The 19,739-nt window shown below is 52.3% G+C and overlaps 1 protein-coding gene across 2 annotated transcripts in view; it reads left to right on the top strand.

Moving 5' to 3' along the window:
• The window catches only part of TSPAN11 (tetraspanin 11), a 72,739-nt gene that overhangs the window by 31,567 nt on the left and 21,433 nt on the right, over positions 1-19,739 (top strand). For both annotated transcript variants that reach the window (XM_047868324.1, XM_047868325.1), the window contains exon 3: positions 9,339-9,530. In XM_047868324.1, coding sequence (XP_047724280.1) covers positions 9,339-9,530 — 192 coding nt within the window. The remainder of the gene's footprint in view (positions 1-9,338; positions 9,531-19,739) is intronic.

Genomic DNA, 19,739 nt, shown 5'->3' with positions numbered 1-19,739 from the left:
AAGACACATAAAAATGCCGTTGTCTACACCGGCCACCACTCCCACCTCTTCTGCCTTCCTCTTAAGACTCTAATGCCGAGAGCCAGGGAGGGTCTTCAGAGAGCAGCCAGTCTGCTGTCCTCTAAGCCCCTTGCTACCACCAGCACCACCATGCAGACACAGAGAGCGAGCCCAGACAGCAGCAACAGGTTGTTCTTGCGAGTATGATTGGGGTGAACACTCAAACTTCCTTTCTCCCCCAGAACAGTGTTCCCTCCCCATACATCACCTTGCCACACTCTGTCCAAATTCAGCACAGAGAGGATCAGGAAGCCTTCCTCGTGGTGGTTTATGATGCCTAGCCCTTGTGAGGCACTGCTGGATAAAGCCCTTCCTCAGGTTATCTCTTGCGATCCCCCAACCAACCATGATGGTCGGTATCACCATTATCCTTGGGCAGGGAGCAAGCTCACCCAGTTTAGAATCTTGCACAAAGTCCTCTAATGGTGACACCCGGGCATTCTGGCCAACAATAACAACAGTCAAAAACTCCATCCGCAGTGTTTAACAAGTACTGGGCAAGGCACTTGGAACAAATCAGTGACGGAGTCCCTAGTATGCATTGTACTTACTATGGAGCCTTCCTCTGTGGAAGCATCATTCTGTGTAATCTTGCCAGTACCCCTGCACCCCTGAACAGCTCTAGTAGAAGCCCCACTTTGCAGAGGGGGGAGCAGTTTGCCCAAAGACCCAGAGCTGGAGCCCAGCTCTCTTTCACCTCTAAACCTATGCGCACGGCCACCAGCTCCGAGTCCTGCACTCTCCTACAATGTCTTTGGGGCATCTGTGGATTAGTGCGACAATAGAGCGTGCTGGGAAGACTCAGGGTCAAGTTTGGGTTCAGATTCAGATCTTATTTATTTGCCATGGGACATTAGTTGCTGTGGACTGAATTGTGACCCCTGAGAATTCATATGTTGAAGTCCCAAACCACAATGTCCCTGTATTTGGAAATAGGGCCTTTAGGAGGTAATTAAGGTTAAATGGGATCAGAAGGGTGGGATCCTAATCCGATAGGATGGGCGGCCTTACCAGTAGAGGAAGAGAGAGATCTCTCTTTATTTTTTAAAATTTTCTTTTCAACGTTTTTATTTATTTTTGGGACAGAGAGAGACAGAGCATGAACGGGGGAGGGGCAAAGAGAGAGGGAGACACAGAATCGGAAACAGGCTCCAGGCTCTGAGCCATCAGCCCAGAGCCTGACGCAGGGCTCGAACTCACGGACCGCGAGATCGCGACCTGGCTGAAGTCGGACGCTTAACCGACTGCACCACCCAGGCGCCCCTAGAGAGATCTCTCTTTATAAGCATGCACAGAGGAAAGGCCATATGAGGAGGGCAGAGCAGGGCATCCTTACCAACACTGAATCAGCCAGCACCTTAGCTTGGGACTTCAGTCTCCAGAACCGTGAGAGATAGAAATGCATTTCTGTGGTTTAAGCCACCCAGCTATGTATTTTATCCTCGTAGCCTAAGCAGACTAAAAGGTTAGGCAAATCACTGAATCTCACCAAGTCTCATCTTTTTTCAGACACTCAGTGGGAGTGTCAAGCCCTGTAAGAATTAAAGATGAATATTTGGAAAAATAGCATAGTTTCTGACATACTTGGTGCTCAGCTAGAATATGTAGCTATTTGAGGAGACTAAGGGACATGCCTCATCAGTTAGAGCTTTCTCTGTTCATAGCACTGGCTTTAAGACTTTGGGGATCATGATCCATGTAAGAAACAGACATAAGCATAAGCAATGACTATGTGAAGAATTGTTCGTAAAGCCAAGCTTACCTTTACTGTGTGCAGTGCACTCTGATATTTTCTCTTCTGCCTTGTGTCATTTTGTTTTGTTTTGCTTTGTAGTGCAGGTTACAATCCACCAAATTTATTTCACAGCCATAATGGGTTACAGTCCAAAGTTTCAGAACCCAGAGCAGCAGGATGGTGAGAGCGGTCCCCGCTTCCACCCTGGCGTGGGCAGGACGCAGGTGCCGGTGGCCATGAGCCAGGCCTGGGGGTCTCGATGAGACTTTAAACCCAGTCTCCCCGCCTCCCAATCAACTGTGCCATGGTTGCAAAATTTGAAGCCCGTGAATCAGTTTACACTCTGCATTGATTCTCACAACCACTCTTTAATGTCTCCATCCCTGTTTTGTAGAGGTGAAATGAGGCTCATGTGGTTGGCAGAATCTTATGTGAATTCTAGGTTTTCTGACTCAAAGTCCAGTGTTCTTCCCATCTACAGAGACCACTGACCAATAATCACAGCCTTAGACCTGCTGCTCTGATGCTTCCTTGGAACCCAAGATGTCCCCAAGGTTTAAGGTTGCACCTGAATTGGGATGTTACAATGGTGTGGGCAGGCATGCAGATTGTGAAGGATATAAGCAAGACTTCAGAAGTGCCCCACTAGACACCCACATCCTGTGCCTAAGCTTCACCGTGCCTCTGGCCCCCAGGCCTGCAACACTCAACCCACACCTGATCCCCCCATCCTTCAGCGTCTCCCCATCCCTGATTCCAACCCCTCCCCCTCTGGCATTTGATCAGGGCCATCTCATGGGGCAGAGGAGACCTCTTGGATGTAGCTTTGGGTCAGGAGCCAAAAATGCCAACACTTTTATGCCTCCTCCCTGATCCTAAAAAGATAATGTGATCCTGGCTTCCTACATGGTGCCTAGGAAATGCTTTTCTTCCCTCCCATTTCCTGCACGGCTCCCTATAGCTCCCGTCATCCCTGCAATGTTGTTCCCTAATTTATTATTTTAATTAGCTGCTTGGCTGTGTTAATAATCAAAACCTTCCCAGCCTCCCCGGAGCTATGCCAGGCTACAGGAGAACGGGAGAAGAGCCGGCTGCTCCCGGAGCTCTGTGCTGCCCCGGGGTGTTGTGTGAGGCATTGGTACTTCCCTTGGGGACCAGTGAGGCTTGGCCTCCAGGGGACCCTTGGGATCCCTTAGGGGGGACATGGGCCAACACGGGAGGCAGAGATGGTGGAAGACTCGTGCCCCTGCCAGGGGAGGGAAGTGAGGTGACTTCAGGACATCTGTCTAGGACTCCCATGGAAGGCCTAGAAAAGAAGAGCCCCAGCTCACTCTCCTGCTGAGAGTAGAGAGCCCTTTACTTCCACATCATCGTCCCACTGTACAGGCCTTTGCCTGCCTCTCAGGACATGTCATCTGTGACAGAACAGGTGAGGGGTCCCATGGCTGGGTTTTCTCCTGCTCCCCTTCTTAAGGTGCTAAAGTCACAGGATGCCCCCCCCATGGGGTTGAGGGCATCCCTGCCTCTCTGTGTGGTCAGAGTCTGCTCATACGTTTGACAGGGATGCACATTTGGTCTGCACGGGGCCATTGTGCGTGAGACCAGTCACAGAGGAAGCCTGTAGTGACAGCCCTGAGTAACGTGGCTTGCTTCGTGGGCAAAGCAGCTTTGTGTGGATCGACAGCCCAGCTGGTAAAATGGGCACTAAACTGGCCAATAAGGTTCTTGAGTTCTAGTCCCCACTTGGCCCCTGGCTACTTACAGGACCTTGGGAAGTCACCTCTCCAGGACTTTATATATAGAATATAAAAGGGGCTAAACTTGACTCTTCTGCCTGTCCCACCCTCCCTCCCCCTCCTTCCCTAAGGAGTTAGCAGGCACTACCACGTGTAGTGCTCTGCTGGGGATACTAAGATGAGGAAGATTTAACCAAGAGGCTACAAGGGAGACCAAGTGATGAGCACAACAAATACACTGTGACACGTGTCACTCTAGAAGCCCGTACAAGGCGTGGAAGCAGCAGGGAGCACAGAATGACTTGTGAGACAGGGGGGCAGATTCTGAGCTGGGTTTGAAGAAGGAACAGGTAGTCTTATGTTCTCTCCCAGCTCCAGCCCCCAATACATCCCACGATCTCTGCTCTTGTCATAAAGGTAGACTGGCTTGGGGAAAGAGGGAAAGTAGTGCTCTGATTTACTTTACCAAGGGATCTTTAAAACCACAGAGCCAAGAAAAGAGTGGATCAAAGTAGAAAGTGGCCTTTAGCAGGACAAGCCTACCCTTGAAGATTCAACTCAAACAGAACTGGCACTGAGGCCACGGGAATGTGGGGTGACCTGGGAGAAATGCCTGCCTGGCACTGGGGGGTGTTGGTCAGGTCATTAATCAAGCTAAGGCCAGATACTGAAGGGCCTTGAGCCCATGCTGGAGTCTGGGCTTGGTGCGCTGGGTGCTAGGGAGCCGGGGGCAGTTTTTCGGCAGGGTCACCTGGGGGATCAGCCCTGGAATCATGACACACTTGCTTCTGGGTTGAGCAGGGGCCAGGAGGCTGATGATACACGGGTGGGGAGGTGGGGAGCCAAAGCCAGGGCGGTGCATGGAGCTGGGTGGGAGAACAGATGGGGACTGGCATACAGCTTCCCTGGGAGGAGAGAGAGGAGTCCATAATGACCTTGGGGGAGGGGGGGTGGATTCTGGTCTGGGTGGGTGGTGGTGCATTGATAAGACTGCCGAGGGCAGAAAGAGTGGAGAAGGCAGGTGTGGGCTCTACACGGGTGAATGCACATTCAGCTCAAAATCCTGTCCAGTCCAGTGTGGAGCTGGGCACCCAGGAGGCACCCAGCAAACACAGAAATGAACTGCAGGGCCACCCTGTGTGTTTCCTGCCTCCCCGTGCCATAGGCTTCCCTCCCACTGAAGGCAGAAAACTCTACTGCCTGGGGGACCCTTCTCTATTGGGAGCCCCGCAGTCCTGGCCCCTGCTCCGCCCCACCAGCCCTTCCCCCAAATCCCAGGACAGAAACGCTTCAGTAGCCTGGCAAAGATAATCCTGCAATTACTTTTACACTCTCTGCCTGATGTCTGTCAGGGCCCAGCCATGTGCGGTTGCTCAGGCTAATCCTTCTGAGCATGTGATGACCTGAGCAACTTTTTGGCAATGTTTCTTTTCTATAAATGGGAAGTTCCTAAAATTACAAGGCATCGGTGACCTGCCATGCCCCTCCTGGACTGCCGGTGTCCTCATTGGCAAGAAGACTTCACCCTCTGCAGGGTTTTCCAGCTAATCGGCTACAGGCTTTGGTTTTGAAAAATGTAGTTAATATTCCGCAGTTTCTGTAAAGAGCCAAATACTGTTGAATCAACTCTATGCAAATAGCTGTTGAAATAGCTCATTGGGATCAGACCTCTCCCTGCCCCCTGAACAGTCCTCTCCGTTCCCCTTCCACTGCTCTTCCTGCTGATCTAGGCAGTCTCCCCAGGGCTTGAGTGAAAGCCATGAGCCACTGGTCCAGAAGCATCTTGCTGGAGGAGTATTGGCAGAAGATTGTCCTCTGGTACTAACGGGGACATTTTACCCACGTGGAAGAGACCTCAGAGATATTCTCATCCAGCAGTGCCATTTTACAGATGAAGAAACTGAGGCTTAGCCAAGTGAAGTGTCTGGTACACAGTCACATGGTTAGTCAGGGGCAAAGCCAGGGCTGGAACCTCGGTCTGCTGACCTCCCAATACCCCTCCGGTGACCTCCTCCAACATTTAGCAGCTTTTACTCTTCTGTCCAGATGCAAGATTGTTTTCTCAAGAGCTGACCAAGCCCCATGCAGGAGACGCCCTGGAGGACTTGAAACCCTCTTGTTCCTGATGGCAAATCCCTCTCCGTGTCCCTTGCAGACACTAACTGCTCTACCAGATGTGACACCCCAGGGTGTGGGACGGGGGTTAGTGTCCCCATTGACTCAGAATCACATTCTTATTTCTTCTGGACGTCAGAACGAGTATGAATTTGTTTTCCAGACCTTAATCAGGGGCAGTGGGTCCCTTCAGATGGCTTCCAGGCCCTCCCTTGTGGCTGGAGACCCTGCTGCCACCCTGGCTCACTTGTGGGCTCTCCCTGCTTTGCAAGATTCCAGCCCTTTCTGTGACTGGCAAGAAGAGCTCTAGTAGAGAGCAACCCTCCATTAGTGGGATCAATACTGCTTGTCTCCCATGGCTGCATTTCTTAGAGCCCCCCACTCCTTCTCCTGGCAGCCCCATGGTTTTTTGTTTCGTTTCGTTTCGTTTTTTCATAATAGGACTTTAAATCCCTTCGGATTGAAAACTGCTCCTCACCACCCCACCTTCAACCTCAAAGCTTCTACGGAAGCAAACACCCTCACATAGACAGGGGAGAGGATAGGGTTCAAGTCGGGAACAAATGTCAAGAGCTCTCCAGGCAGCTACGCCCAGGGGTGGGGCCCAAAGCTTCCAGGAAGTAGCATATTCAGTGGGATTCAGCACAGCGCCACCTACTGGAGGAGAGGGACAGGACACTCTGACCCTCCATTAAATAGGAAACCTACAAGGTGGTTTTTTCTCCCACCCACCTGGGAACTTAATTAAATATTCATGCCTAGATCCCACTCCCAGAGATTCCATTTGGCCTGGGGTGTGACTTGGGTTTTGTGGAACTCCCAGGTGATTGTGCAGCCAGGCTGAGAAATGCCACCTTATCTGGGTGTGGAGGTGGAGGAGGCCTCAGAGACCGTTCTCACTGGGTCTCATTGCCTGCTACAGGATTAGACATCAGCCCCCAAACCTGACTACATTATTTTACATGGATTACCATTTCTCTGGCCAAAGTGTCCAAAGCTTTTTATCAGATTTTCAGTGGGTTCCGTGTCCCCCAACAGATAAAGTGTCCCTAGTCAAGCCCAAATGTGCCCAGATGTGTGGTCCTAAGTCTGATTCTCAGCCTGTGGGGTTGACAAACCTAATGGATAATGGATAGTGTGTATTTTTCTATAAAGAGACTACACCCATTAAAAGATCAATGCAAAGTGGTCACATTGACTATCTCAGGCTGTTCAGAATCTCTTCCTGGCACTGTCATGTGCCTTTGATTAATAAAAAATAAGAAATGAATTATTACTTAATTAATGCACTGTATATGGTGGGCAAAAGCCTTCAAAATGTGAGATCCACAGGAAAAAGTAATCAAAGGAGTCTTTGATGATTATAGACTGGGAACCACTAGTCTTTTATAACCCCCTTATTTGAGATATGAAGAAACTCAGGCTCAGAGAGGTTAAGGGACTATCTTTAGGTCACACAGCTAGTTATGCAAAGCTGGGACCCTCACCCAAGCCTTTCAGTCATGCTGTAGGGGGCAGAAAGAATATGTGCAGGATATTTCGCTGGAAACCCTCACTTGACACAACTCCATTGACCCAGACTCAGGAAATTCCTCATTGGTCATGGATGTTGTATGGGCCAAAGATAGCCTACATGCACAGGGAATTTAAAAACCTATTGTAGTCCAGGATTTCATTGAATCTAAGATACCATCAATTGTGAGGTACACCATTGTTTTCTGTACCAGTAAGACAAAGTGCTGCCAAGTATAATCATAAGACGCCATTAATCATAAGATGCATCTCAATTGTCGGGTTGTTAAAATGGGGGCGGGTAGGACTGTGCATTGTGGAATTGAAGAAATGGGGCACGTTAGCCTCTCCCATGCCTTTCGGAGTGGCCCCGCTGTGTAATGTTCTTCTACCTGTTTCTCTTACCTCCTGGAGGTGCCAAGGAGGAGAAAATGGCACTTGGAAGGAAACAGATATATTTTAAAAGCGAAGTGAGTAATACAGCAGGGCCCGGCCCAGTCTGTGGAATCTGAGGACAGAATCCCAGACTAACCTTCAGAAAACCTGGGTTTGAATCTCAGTTCTGAAACCTTCCAGTGGTGTTATCTTGAGTACATTTTTATTCTCTCCTCAATTTCTTCATCTGCAAAACAGAGATCATATGTGCCCCACCCCCACCCTATCCTCACCAAACTATTGCAAAACTTAGAGGGGAAGATGGTCAGCTGAATGGTGTACCTGCCTCCAGCATGGTGATTGCCGAGAACCACCTTTTGTTTGCCCCGCTGATGTCTGTGGCTCCCGAGAATGGACACTGTGAAGTGTCAGGGTGGGTCCTGCAGAGTCGCTCTGGGGCAGATGCCAGCACCTTAAGCACGAGCTTCCATGGACCGAGCCAGTGGGCCTTGTCTAGCTTTTGACACCCCACCCATCTGAGGAAGAGAATGCATTGTTAAATGAGGAAGGGAGACTGAGGGCCAGACAGAAGTCCACCTTCCCAGGAACAGAAAGCAGAGATGGTCAGAGGTCCCAGGGGCCCTGCCCCCCACCAACACCCTAATACCGCCCCATCTGGCACCCTGGGGACACACATGCACACACAGGCTTCCGCTGAGCATACAGGTCACAGAAAGGGTTGTTCAGCCTCTGTGCAGAAAGAACCCAGTGGGAGAGCCACCTCAGTTTCCCAGGTACCCCTTCCTAGGGAGACATCTGCCTGACCTGCCAGTCAACAGTGTCCTGTCCCTGTACCCTTCTCCGGGCCAGAAGGGAATGGGACAGTTAGCAAAGAAGAAATGTCTCCCAGTCCTCCTGCTGGTCCAGACCAACCCCATTTGTGGAGAATGCATCCATTCAGTGGTGGAGACACCATGCTCAGCCTCCAGTCCAAGGCTCTGAGCTCTCGTCCTGGCCCTGCCCCTAACTGCCCCTAACCAGCGGCAGAGCCTCCGGCAATTGACCTTTCCTCTGTGGGCCCCAGTTTTGTCACCTGTAGATGAGAAGAAATGAGATGAGAAGTCCCAGAGTGCTCCCCCCATGGGCACGTGTAAGCCTGAAATGGGGCACATAGGAAAGTGCCCCCCTGGGAAATGTGCACCAACCCAAGGAGCACTGGGGGAGAAAGGACACAGGGCAGCTGGGAATCAGGGAAGTGAAGGGACCCAGATACATTGCTTGTCCCATAATTGCAGCCATCTCCCCCACATTCACTGGGGACACAATAGGCCCTAGGAAGGGCCTAGGAAGGGTACCTGGGAAATACAACTGAGGTGGCTCTCCCACTGGGTTCTTTCTGCACAGAGGCTGAACAACCCTTTCTGTGATCTGTATGCTCAGCAGAAGCTTGTGTGTGCATGTGTGTCCCCAGGGTGCCGGACGGGGCGGTATTGGGGTGTTGGTGGGGGCAGGGCCCCTGGGACCTCTGACCACAATGTGGTAAGAAGTACAAAATTGGGAGTCAGACTCAGATTCAAAATCTGTTCCTGCACCTGCCTTAGATGTGTGACCATGGACAAGTCTCTGAACCTCTCCGTGCCACAATTTCCTCATCTGTGAAATGGGTAACCAAACTATTGTCTCAGGCTCTTCGAAGGACTCAATGAGATGGTGACTAAAAAGCACCTCAAACGTGGTAGGCTCTCTATCGATGGCAGCTGTGGAGCTCTCGGGGGCCGCCTGCCCTGACCTGGGCTTTCCTGCAGGTGGGTGGGGCCGCCGTCATGGCCGTGGGCGTCTGGACCCTGGTGGAGAAGAGTGGCTATCTCAGCGTCCTGGCATCCAGCACCTTCGCTGCTTCCGCCTACATCCTCATCTTCGCAGGGGCCCTTGTCATGGTGACGGGCTTCCTGGGCTTCTGCGCCATCGTCCGGGAAGACAGGAGCTGCCTCTCCGCAGTGAGTGCCCAGCCCCCACCCCGTCCCCCCATCAGGCTCCTGTGCTGAGAACCCCCTGCCCACGCGGTAGAGGTCCCTGGAATCAGAGAAAGACGGCTGCCCTCGGGTCTGGTGTTGGCCGAAGTCTCCAGGCTCTTAGCACCTACGCCAGTCTCGGTGGCTGCTGCTGCTGCTTCTCCCCTCCCTGCCTTTCCTCCCTCCTCCTCCTCCTTCCAGAGTTCATCATAGGGTGCTTCTCAAAGATACACAGAAATGAAAAGGGTGTGATAGGGCAGCCCCTGTCCCATCACCCAGACTCCACAACTACGTTCTCCTCTTTCATTGGTTTCCTCCCTACTTCCTGCCTCCCCACCCCCCTCGGCACCCAGACACCGTGTCATCTGTAATATTTCACTGCATCCCCCTAGAACTGAAGGATCCTTCTTCAGAAAACATGACAATACCTTTTTCACACCTAAAAACAATTATTAGTCATTCCTTAATATCATGAAATAACCAGACAGTTTCAAATTTCCCCAGTTGACTCAGAAACTGTTTTTGTTTTTTCAGTTTGTTTGAACGAAAACCTAAATTAGGTCCATGTATTAAGATTAAGATTGGGCTGGGGCTCCTGATTGGCTCCATCGGTTAAGCACCTGACTTCGGCTCAGATCATGATCTCACGATTCTCAGGTTTGAGCCCCTCGTCAGGCTCTCTGTTGTCAGCACAGAGCCTGCTTCGGATCCTGTGTCCCCCTCTTTCTCTGCCCCTGCTCTGCTCACACTTTCTCTCTCACAAAACAATTTTTTAAAAAATTAAGGTCGGGCAGTTTGTCTCTTGGGTCTCTTTCAGTCTCTCAGCAATACCACCTACCTCTCTCTCTCTTTCTCTCTCTCTCTTTCTGTCTTTGCTTAGAAATTATTTGTTGAAGGAACAAGATCATCTTTCCTATGCTTTCTCCCAGTCTGGAATTTCTGATGATATCCTTGTGACGTGTCCTCCGGGCAGTTGAATCTAGAAGCATGATCAGATGTAGGTTTGATTGTTTGGGCAAGAGGATTTCATGGGTGGTGTTGTGGGCAGCACAAGCTCCTTGAAGCCGGGAAGACTGTCCATCCATAGCCGGTTCATCGTGTCAGGAAAAAAAACCAGGCAGGACTGGCAGGGGCAGAAGCCAGACCCACCCCCTTGCTCCCAAGGACAGTTTGCCAGGGTAGGCTCCCTGGCACCTGGGTGACATCTCCCCACTTTTAATCTCCTGAGGACCAAGCTCAGTGGGAGCAGGGGAGGCTACAGAACACGTGGACTTAGCAGGAAAGGGCCAGAGCCAGAACCAATCTGAGGCTTAGTGAGAAATCAGGTTGAGCCTGAATGGAATCAGGTCGCAGGACGAAGCCTCGAAGGGCTGTGCTCTCCCCACCCTGCTTCCCCATACCCTTGTGCATCCAACCAAGGGAGCAGGAGGCAGTGGAGGGGCCGTCCCCTGAAGTCACTCTCACCAGCGGTGACCTACTTTTTCAGCTTTGGATACAAAAGCGCCTGTGCACAGGCTTCACAGGATGGCTCTCCCCTGCCTAGAAAAAGTCTTTAACTCTGCTCTGAGGGACAGCCTGGAGCCAAGGTGCAGGTCACATGGATGGTGGCACACCAGTGGGGTGAAGTCCCACAGGGGACCAGCCACCAGAGCGTGGGCTGTGACGTGAGCCGTCCTTCCAGCAGTGGGACAGGTGCTCCATGAGCCAGCCCCACACCTGCCAGCCATCCCTCACGTGGCCTCGCATGAGTCCTCATAAGCCTGCTGGACATCCCTGATCTGATCAGCTTTAGCCGAATGAAGACACGGGACATGACCGAGTGACTGGGCATGTGATGCGGCCCGGGAGGAGGTGCCAGCCCTTATGGGGACCAGTGCAGCTGGGCCCAGAGGAATCCTGATCCCTCCATTCTCAGGGAGTCCACCTTTGCTCTGCTCAGCCCTTTAGGAAGTGGGGCCTTCAGCTGAGCCCCGGGCTTCAGGCTGGGCCCTCTGGCCCGCAGAGGCAGGCTGCTGAGCTGGGTCATCACCAGCTGCCCCTTCCTAACACCAGCTAATCTTGTGGAAGAAACAGGACTCACCTCTCCAGCCCAGGAAGGAAGGCAGAAGCCCTCACTTGGGAACCTTCCTTCTCAGTTGCAGCCATCTGTCTTGGTACCATAGGAGCTCCTAAGACCAGTGGTCCCCGACAGCCCAGGGAGACAGCCCCCTGCATTCCACCCCAGCATGCAGTTATAACACAGATGGGCATGGCTCTTTGAGAGCCACCTCCCTCTGTCCTTACAACAGCCGCCCTGCAAAGTCAAAATGCTCATGAACTTTCTGTGCACCGAGTGCTGTTCTAAACACTGCTGAATTTAGCTTGCTTAATCCTCACGCAGCCCTATGAGGTGTTTACTCTTATGGTGTGCATTTTACAGGTGAGGAAGCTGGGCCACAGAGGGGTTAAACAATTTGCTGGAGACCATCGTGTTAGTGAGAAGCTAGGTCTGGCTCCCGGGCCAGTGCTCCCATTCAGAAGGCATTGTTCACCCCACCATGCAGATGAGCAAGCTGGCCCTGGAGATGTGGAATGAGTAAGGGCTGGAGCTGAACTGGGAAGGCCAGTCTGTTAGAATTGCTGCCAAGAATCCCCATCACAGGGAGGCCAAGCAGGGTGGGAGGCAGAGGCACGGGAAGCAATGTGGGCAGAGGGACACGCCATTCTCCCTACCCATGGACGTCAGCACAGAGCATCTGTCCTGTGAGCTCAGAGATCTGAGTGGGCACAGGAGGGAGCACCCCGTGGGGCCCAGACAGAATACTAGGGCAAGAGACCAGGGGGCGGCAGGAGTGGCCCCTGCTCTCATTATAGTATGGAAATAGTGTGTGTCAGAGGATGCCTCATGTGGAAGGGAACTTGAGGGACATCGGGTCCCTTCCAGAGGTTCTGGTCTAAAGACACTAGACTGGGGAGTATGGGCATTGATGGGGGATACTCAGCTGTATTGACTTCTCTGGAGAGCGGCCCAATCATAAGAGCTTTTGGCATTCTCAAAGACCAAAAGGAAAGCCTAAGGGTCAGTAACTGACAGCATTCTGATCTGTGAGCCACACACCACAGGCCCCTCTTCTTCACTCCTGTCTTAATACCATCCATTAGCCAGGCCTGTCCCACCCTCCAGGCTGAGCCCTTAAGAAAATTGATGTCTTCTAGCCTCCAGTCACAGCCCGCCTGGAGAGGACCAAGCTCCACAGCCAGGGCTGGGCGGGGAAGACGTGGGGACTTCTGGAAGGCCAGGCTTGCCTGTAGGACGGTGCACATCTACCTCTTGGCTTGCCCTTCTGAGCTCCACAGGGTCAACAAGTTAGAGGTTTTCTCATCCCCCTGGGCCTCAAGGCAGGGCTGGGAACACAGGGACTGCTGGACCGGCTGGTGCTAGATGCCCTCCTTCTTCTCAGCCCCACCTTCCGCCCCACCCCCCACCCCTTGCCTGCTCTCACTTTCATCCCAACAGAACTGACACAACACATCTGACCTCTGTGGTCCACCATCCTAACTGGACACATCACCAGCCCAGAAGTCTAGGGGTGTGAGCACAGCACTGTAGCAAACAGCAAACCTCGAAGCCTGGAGTCTTCTCTCTTTGCTTTTCCCTGATCCCCCACCCCCACTGAAAGAACCAAAGACGGAACCATCCCAAGGACAGAACACAGGTGAAGCAGTGCTTCTGAGTAACCCACATTCTGGCCTGTCAGCCCCGGAGTTATTGAGCACCTGACTGTTTAACCAAGAAGGTGGCTGAGACATGCAGGAATTTCTCAACCCAGGCCCCCCTTTGGAGGCAAGCGACGTGGTTAAGGCAGTTTCAAAGTGTTATGTGGTTCCCGGAGGCTCCTTGCTGCTCTCATTTCATTTTTTCGTTTCCTTATCTAACTTCCTTTTGAAATCTTTCATCAGCTAATGGCTGAAGGAGACTCCAAAGGAGAAATGCAGCAAGCCTAGCTCTACACAAAGTGGTCCCCAAAGAGAAAAGGGAAAGACGAAAGACCAGGCATCCGAATGATGTGCGTCCAGCCTGGACCAGGAGGAGGGCGAGGCCAGACATCAAACGCTCCCTGAGAACTTTGCGGGGTGGGTGGTCCAGCTCACACAGTGCCACGTCCTTCCTGGTCCAGGCCCTTCCTCCTGGCACCTCTACAGCCCCCAAAGTCACTTTCCCAAGAAGGCAGCACTTATCAGGGACAGGAATAGCACATCTTTGCGGGCGCTGAAATGCCGACCGGCGTGGTGTGGGAAATCGGTAGAGGGGAAAGAGAATGAGGTTTAAATTATTCACACCAGATCTTCTGTTTCAGTGAAGGCTGCATGAGGGAGCCAGATAATTCAGGCCAGCTCAGCTGAAGGCCGATGGCCGGGACAGATGCTACCTTGATCAAAAGAAAGGGGTATTTTTAGAGTTTTGAATATGGGCTCTGAAAACTTTTGTGTCTTAAGCCACATGAAGATTATGATTTAGCTCAGGCTAAACGGGTCTTTGTGAGGGGCTCTTTTACATTTAGGGGATGGATTAAAGAGTAAGAAGTGCTAGAACCAATTCTTGAAAACGAGGAGACCCCAGATTGCAGTTTGGAGCTGGTTGTCCAGGGCAGTAAGGTCTAGAATTAAGGACTGGTTCAAAAGCAAGTTGTAGCGCTGCCTGCCCAACTTACTTTGGGACTCGGGGAAGTCACTCGGCCACCCCTGGCCACTCCTATCCCTGTCTTTATCTGGGGGTAAGGTATGTAGAGAATGAGAGAGCATTCTGAGGCTTAGGAAATAAGTCACCACATTATGTAAAGATCATAAAATGTGGCTATAATTATCGTTTACATCACCATCACCATGACCAAGCTCCTTTGAGAAGGAATCTAAATAAATGGAGTTATTCTTAGGGCCATGACTCCCAGGGTCCCTACAACTTCTTCCTCGATAGAAGCTGGGAATGGAGGAAGGACCCCAGTTCCCTGGCGGGGGTGGTGGGCAGAGCCCGGGTGGGGGTTGGGATGTTGACTGTGTGTTCCCATTGCCCATTTCTCAGCCTCCCATTACCTTCGTGTTCATCAGCCGCCCAGCCAGAATGGTCATAGCCTCATCCGTTTGGTAACACTTTGACCTTTGGGTCAGCTGCCCAAATGCTTCAAAAGAATGGATCTTGCAGCCAGGGCTTTGAGAACCCCAGCTCCTCTCGATCAGAACAAGAGAGCCTTTCCTGGTCCTGTATGGTCTGGTGCAGTGGAGGCAGGAAATGGACAAGAGGACTCTTGCCAAGGCTCTTCAGGAAGTCAGGAGTCTGCTTTGAGGCAAGAGGGCTGCTCAGGAGACCCATACAGTCAGCCTGGACCCTGCCTCTCCCAGCTGGGTCCTGCTGGGTTCATTCGGGAAAGGCCTGTTGTATGCTGGACAGCCACAGCTGCCTGGTGGAGCGTGGCCCCTCTTCCCCTCAAGACCTCAGCAAGTCTTTCCCATCAGCTTCCTTCTCAATGGCCTTACTTAGTTCAGGGGCTATGCAGGAGGGACTGCCAGGTGCCTTAGACATGAACCCTCCACCCATCTCCTTAGCCAAAGAGAGAGATAGACTTGCCTAAGGTCACGTAGCCAGGAACTGGCAAAGCCCAGTCAACACCCAAGTCTTGATCCAGGGCCCTGTTTACTGTCCCAGGCCAGCCTTGCACAGCACCCCCCCCCTTTTGGATGCTTCCAACACAGGAAATGGGCACTTGCCTTTCTTGTGCTCCAGGACCTATGGTTTGCATTCCAGGTGAAAAGGGAAGCATTTTGAGATCTGGGGTCAGTTACCCGGCTGCTGTCACTTGATCCACTCAGAAGTGAAGGTCAAGCTTCAAGGTGCAGGCAGTATGGTAGAAAGCAGCTCTGTTAGTGCACGAAAGAAAATTTTTTGGCCTATTTGGAGAAAGTTCAACTCAGTTATGTGCGGGTAGATTGTCACCCCGTAGTGGGGGCTCTCTGTGTCCCCACCCCCAGCTGTGGCCCGAGCAAGGCTCAGAGCTCAGAGAGAGAGAGTGTGTATACCGTGCACGTGTGCGTGCATGCTTACATGTCTGTGTGTTTCTGTTGCAGGAGGACAGGAGATGGTTGCTAAACAGCATCTGTTTGCATCCCAAATCCAAGAGCTTAGCTCAGGATCACTGCCTCTTTGTCATTCGGTTCCTGCTTCCTTTCCTTAGCAGATTCTGAGTTTAGCCACATAACAGAAGGAGACATGCTAGATAGTCCCTCTCACCTAAGGAGGCATGGTCCGTGTGTGCCCTGATGACTGTGGGCACGGGTGATCTGAACCCCAGATAGCCCTTCCCAACTTATTTGGAAGGCTGTGCCTCCATGCAGCTGTTTCTACCTTCCCAGTGACCTTTCCCTCCCACTGGTGTTAAATTGAATCTTATTCCACAAGCACACACCCAGTAAGGGGCCTAGAAGTGGGCTGGCAGCTGAGGAAAACTGATCCCAAGTGGATGGTCTCCTCCTCCCGAGGCCCCACCCAGGGAGCTGCTGAGGCTGTTGTGGGCCGTCGGTACTGTCCTGTTCTGATGAGGTTCGTTCCCCAACCCCCCCCCCGCCAGGAGCCACCCGCTTCCCACCGATGAGGTGAGCTTTCTGAGCCACACCCCGTTCCCATCTTGGAGTAGTGGCATGCCTCGGAGTCACAGCCACCTGTGTCCCTGGGATGGGGACGGGAGTGGTGGCTGGATGGCTGCCTGGACATGCTCCTCCTGGGAAGTCCCCCCCTCCACGGTGACAGTCAGTGCCCTTTTCCATCTCCCCACACATCACACTGAGGTTTTGGGGGAGTTTACAATCCATTGAAAAATAAGGCCCAGGAGGCAGAGAGATGGCAGTGAAAGGTCCTCTCCACGGCTAACGAAGGTGATTGGAGCATGTGGCTTTATAGCTGCAGCTGGAAGCCGTAGCAGCCCTTTAGCTGTGGTTGAGAGGGGTACACGCCTTTCTAAGAACTGCCTCACTGTACTTGCCGCATGGTGGAGAGCAGAGAATGTGGCATCCTGAGGACAGGCTGGCCCCGAGGTGAAGGAGGAAGGCCCCCTCAGCAGATAGGACAGGCAGTGAGTAAGGAGAGGAGCCAGGGTGTCCCTCTAGCTGTCCCTGCAAGGAAGCAGGAGGCCAGGACAGAGGAGGCAAGGTCCCAACACTGCACAGACTGATGAAACTGGGCACCAAGACATTTTTCCCATCCAAGCCCTACACTTTATGCAGAAGGACCAGAAAGGGTGAGTGATTCGCCCAGGGTTACACAGCATCTTGTCACAGAGGCACACTGGACCCAGACTCCCAGGCCAGGGCACCTTGTGTAACACCCCTTTTCTCTGACCAGCACCATTCTGGGCTCAAGATGCACCTTTCTCAGGCTGCAGTGGATTTAAATGATCACCGCCTACCTGTAGCAGCAACTTTCTAGATGGAACAGGTTTTACAGCCACTTAATTCCCTCCACCTCCTCCCTGCAGTTTCCTGCAACTCATTCTCCATGTGCCATCGATGGGGCTGCCATCAACCTCAACAAGCATTTCTAGCACATTCCCAGAATTTTTGCTGGGCACAAGGCAGCATAAGAAGGGAAGACATGATTGGGCCTGCAGCCCAGTCCTTGGCTTGGAGTCTAGTGAGGAACACAAGACACCTGTATCAAAAGACCGAGAACCCTGTGGGTGGTTTCAATTCCTGTTTCCATCTGGTCAGAGCCTCTGACCTCTCTGAGCCCCAGGACTTTTCCTAACATCCAGGCTTGGTAGGGATTTCTCCTGCTCAGCCTTCCCTTCTTCCCCATTGCCAGCCCTGTCCTCGAATTACCACCGCTGGGAACCCCGTCCCCAGTTGCCTCCTTGGTTCTACCCTGGCCCCATGCACTATCTTATTTGCCTGCGGGCTGCACCACATTTCTCCCACAGCCTGGGAGAAGACACCAACAGGGATATCTAGGTCCTTCCGAGGGACAGCAGCAGTCGGCCATTTCCCCCATGCCCAAATCCCTCAGGCATCCCTAGGCTGTGGCCCCTGAGAGGAGTCTGGCCCTCCTTCTGGCAGCCAGCAGGCCAGGCCCCTGCCCCTCTGGATCCTGCTGTCTTAGCCCATCGGCCTGAATTCCTAGCAGCCCTAGCTTGAAATCCAGTGGACTCCTGTCTTTGGCTCATAGCTATCGGTTCTATTCCCCTCCTGACCCCACCCCCACCCACAATGTGATCTTTGGACCCCAGCACTTTGGCTTGGACTTTGGACAGCCTCAGCTGCATTCTCTTGATGTGTCCCTTGAATGCCTCCTGCCTCCCCAGGCCCCACTGTCCTCAACTCTCCCATCACTGATTCGACCAGCTTTCACTACCCCAGCCCTGGTCCACTCCTCCGCTCCCAGTCCCCTGGGCCAGAACTGAACATTAACTTCCGACTTCAGTCAGAACACATACTAGCATCCTCTGCATGGCCTGTAGAGCACGCCTAGGCAGAGTGCCAGCTGGCCGGGGCTGTGAGGCCTGGGCTGGGGCTCCCCGGGGTAGAGGTCACCTTCATCCTTCCAACAGTGACATCTTGTTACAGGAATAACTTGAGGCTCTCAAGCCCACATCCTCTCTTCTCTGCAATAACAGTCCGGCAGCTGCACCTCTGAGTCCTGACCGCCTCCAGCCACTGGTTAATTGCCAGAAAATAATGCACCCTGAGGTCATTGCCGCTTAAACAGCCTCAGCTGTTGGCAGCTCCCTGACCCTCCCACAGCATGCTGCTGTAACCCTCTCATACACGGCCAAGCTAGGACCTCAGGCTGCACTCTTCTCCCTGCAATTTTTTTTTTTTTTTTAGTTTTAGGGAGAGAGAGAATCCCAAGCAGGCTCCACACTCAGCACAGAGCCCAACACGGCTCACTCCCATGACCCTGGGATCATGACCCGAGCTGAAATCAAGCTCAGACACTCAAGCGACTGAGCCACCCAGGTGCTCCTCTCCCTGCAACTTAATGTTGGTAGCATCTTGAGTCTCCTCTCCTCTTCTGCCACACTGCTCTGAGAAGGGGCTGGTGCCTCGACTCCCACCCCTCACCCCAGCCCATTCTCACCTTCCTAGGCACCAAGCCTTCTCAGTTTTCCATCTCTGGCTTAGTCTCCATCTCTGATTATGCAGAATAGCAGAGGGGGTAGTGGAGGAGAGCTTCAGCGAGGTTCCCTCCTTTGTGGCAGAATCAGCCCAGTGAGGAATTCCGGAAGTCCAATCATAGAAAGTTCTTAAAACGTACTGCAAGGAAGGCACCAGCCGGAGCTGAGTTACCTGGGCTCATCATGTACCAGTGAATCTGCCTCAGAAACTTTATTTGGAGCTCAGCTTGCCCCCATGCAGTATTAGCCCATCTGAAGATGCAATTTCTAATTAATCCCCTTCATGTCACAATGAGATATATTTCCGCAAAGCTCCTGCAGAACCTCTCATTAAAGAAAGTATTGGTTTGGTTCAGAGAGTACTGTGCTGTTCCAGCTTTGCTTTGGATCTATAGTTCTAGAAAATGTCCAACTTCAGTTCTAGTTCAAACTGTACCATTAAAGAATTAAAGAAAAAAAAAACTTTGGTAGATGGTACAGAGGGAAGATGAATGTTTGGGTCCCGTTCTTTGTTACCAAACTGGTTTCTTGTACATTTAGGGTTCACTTTGGCATATTTCAAAGTGGCATAGTTCTTCTGGGGAGCTCTGGGGATAGAGGCTATAAGAACTTTTTTTTAGAAGTCTCATTCCTGGTTTCTATCAGACCAAGACTAAGTAGTTGCTTCTGGAAGGACTGGGGGCAGCCCTGAGTACAGGGGCCAGCCAGTCACAAAAACCAAAGTGGGGCTGGAGGTCAGGGAGGAGTTAGGGCAGGGTGGGTCCAATTCACACCAAGGTTCCCAGGGACTGTGAAGACAGAACAAGATACAGGTCAGAGCAGGAGGGCTAACAAGGATCAAAGGACACACAGTCCTGGGGAGCAGGACGATCATGTGACCCTGGAGTCTGACAGAGGTTCAGAAAGAAGGATGTTGGCAATGAGGTCATGGTCAGGAACTTCTGGCACACAGAGGGCTTTGGGGAGACCTCCCCTAAGCTGCGATTTGATGGCTAACAGCTGTGCAACACAGACACAGTCCGGACAGCGAGTCCCAGGCAGGGGCACAGAGGGCAAA

The sequence above is a fragment of the Prionailurus viverrinus genome, chromosome B4 (genome assembly GCF_022837055.1).
Source record: "Prionailurus viverrinus isolate Anna chromosome B4, UM_Priviv_1.0, whole genome shotgun sequence".
NCBI classification, from domain to species: Eukaryota; Metazoa; Chordata; class Mammalia; order Carnivora; family Felidae; genus Prionailurus; species Prionailurus viverrinus.
The sequence above is the reverse complement of the archived record's forward strand: the minus strand, read 5'-3'. Positions and strand labels throughout refer to the sequence as shown.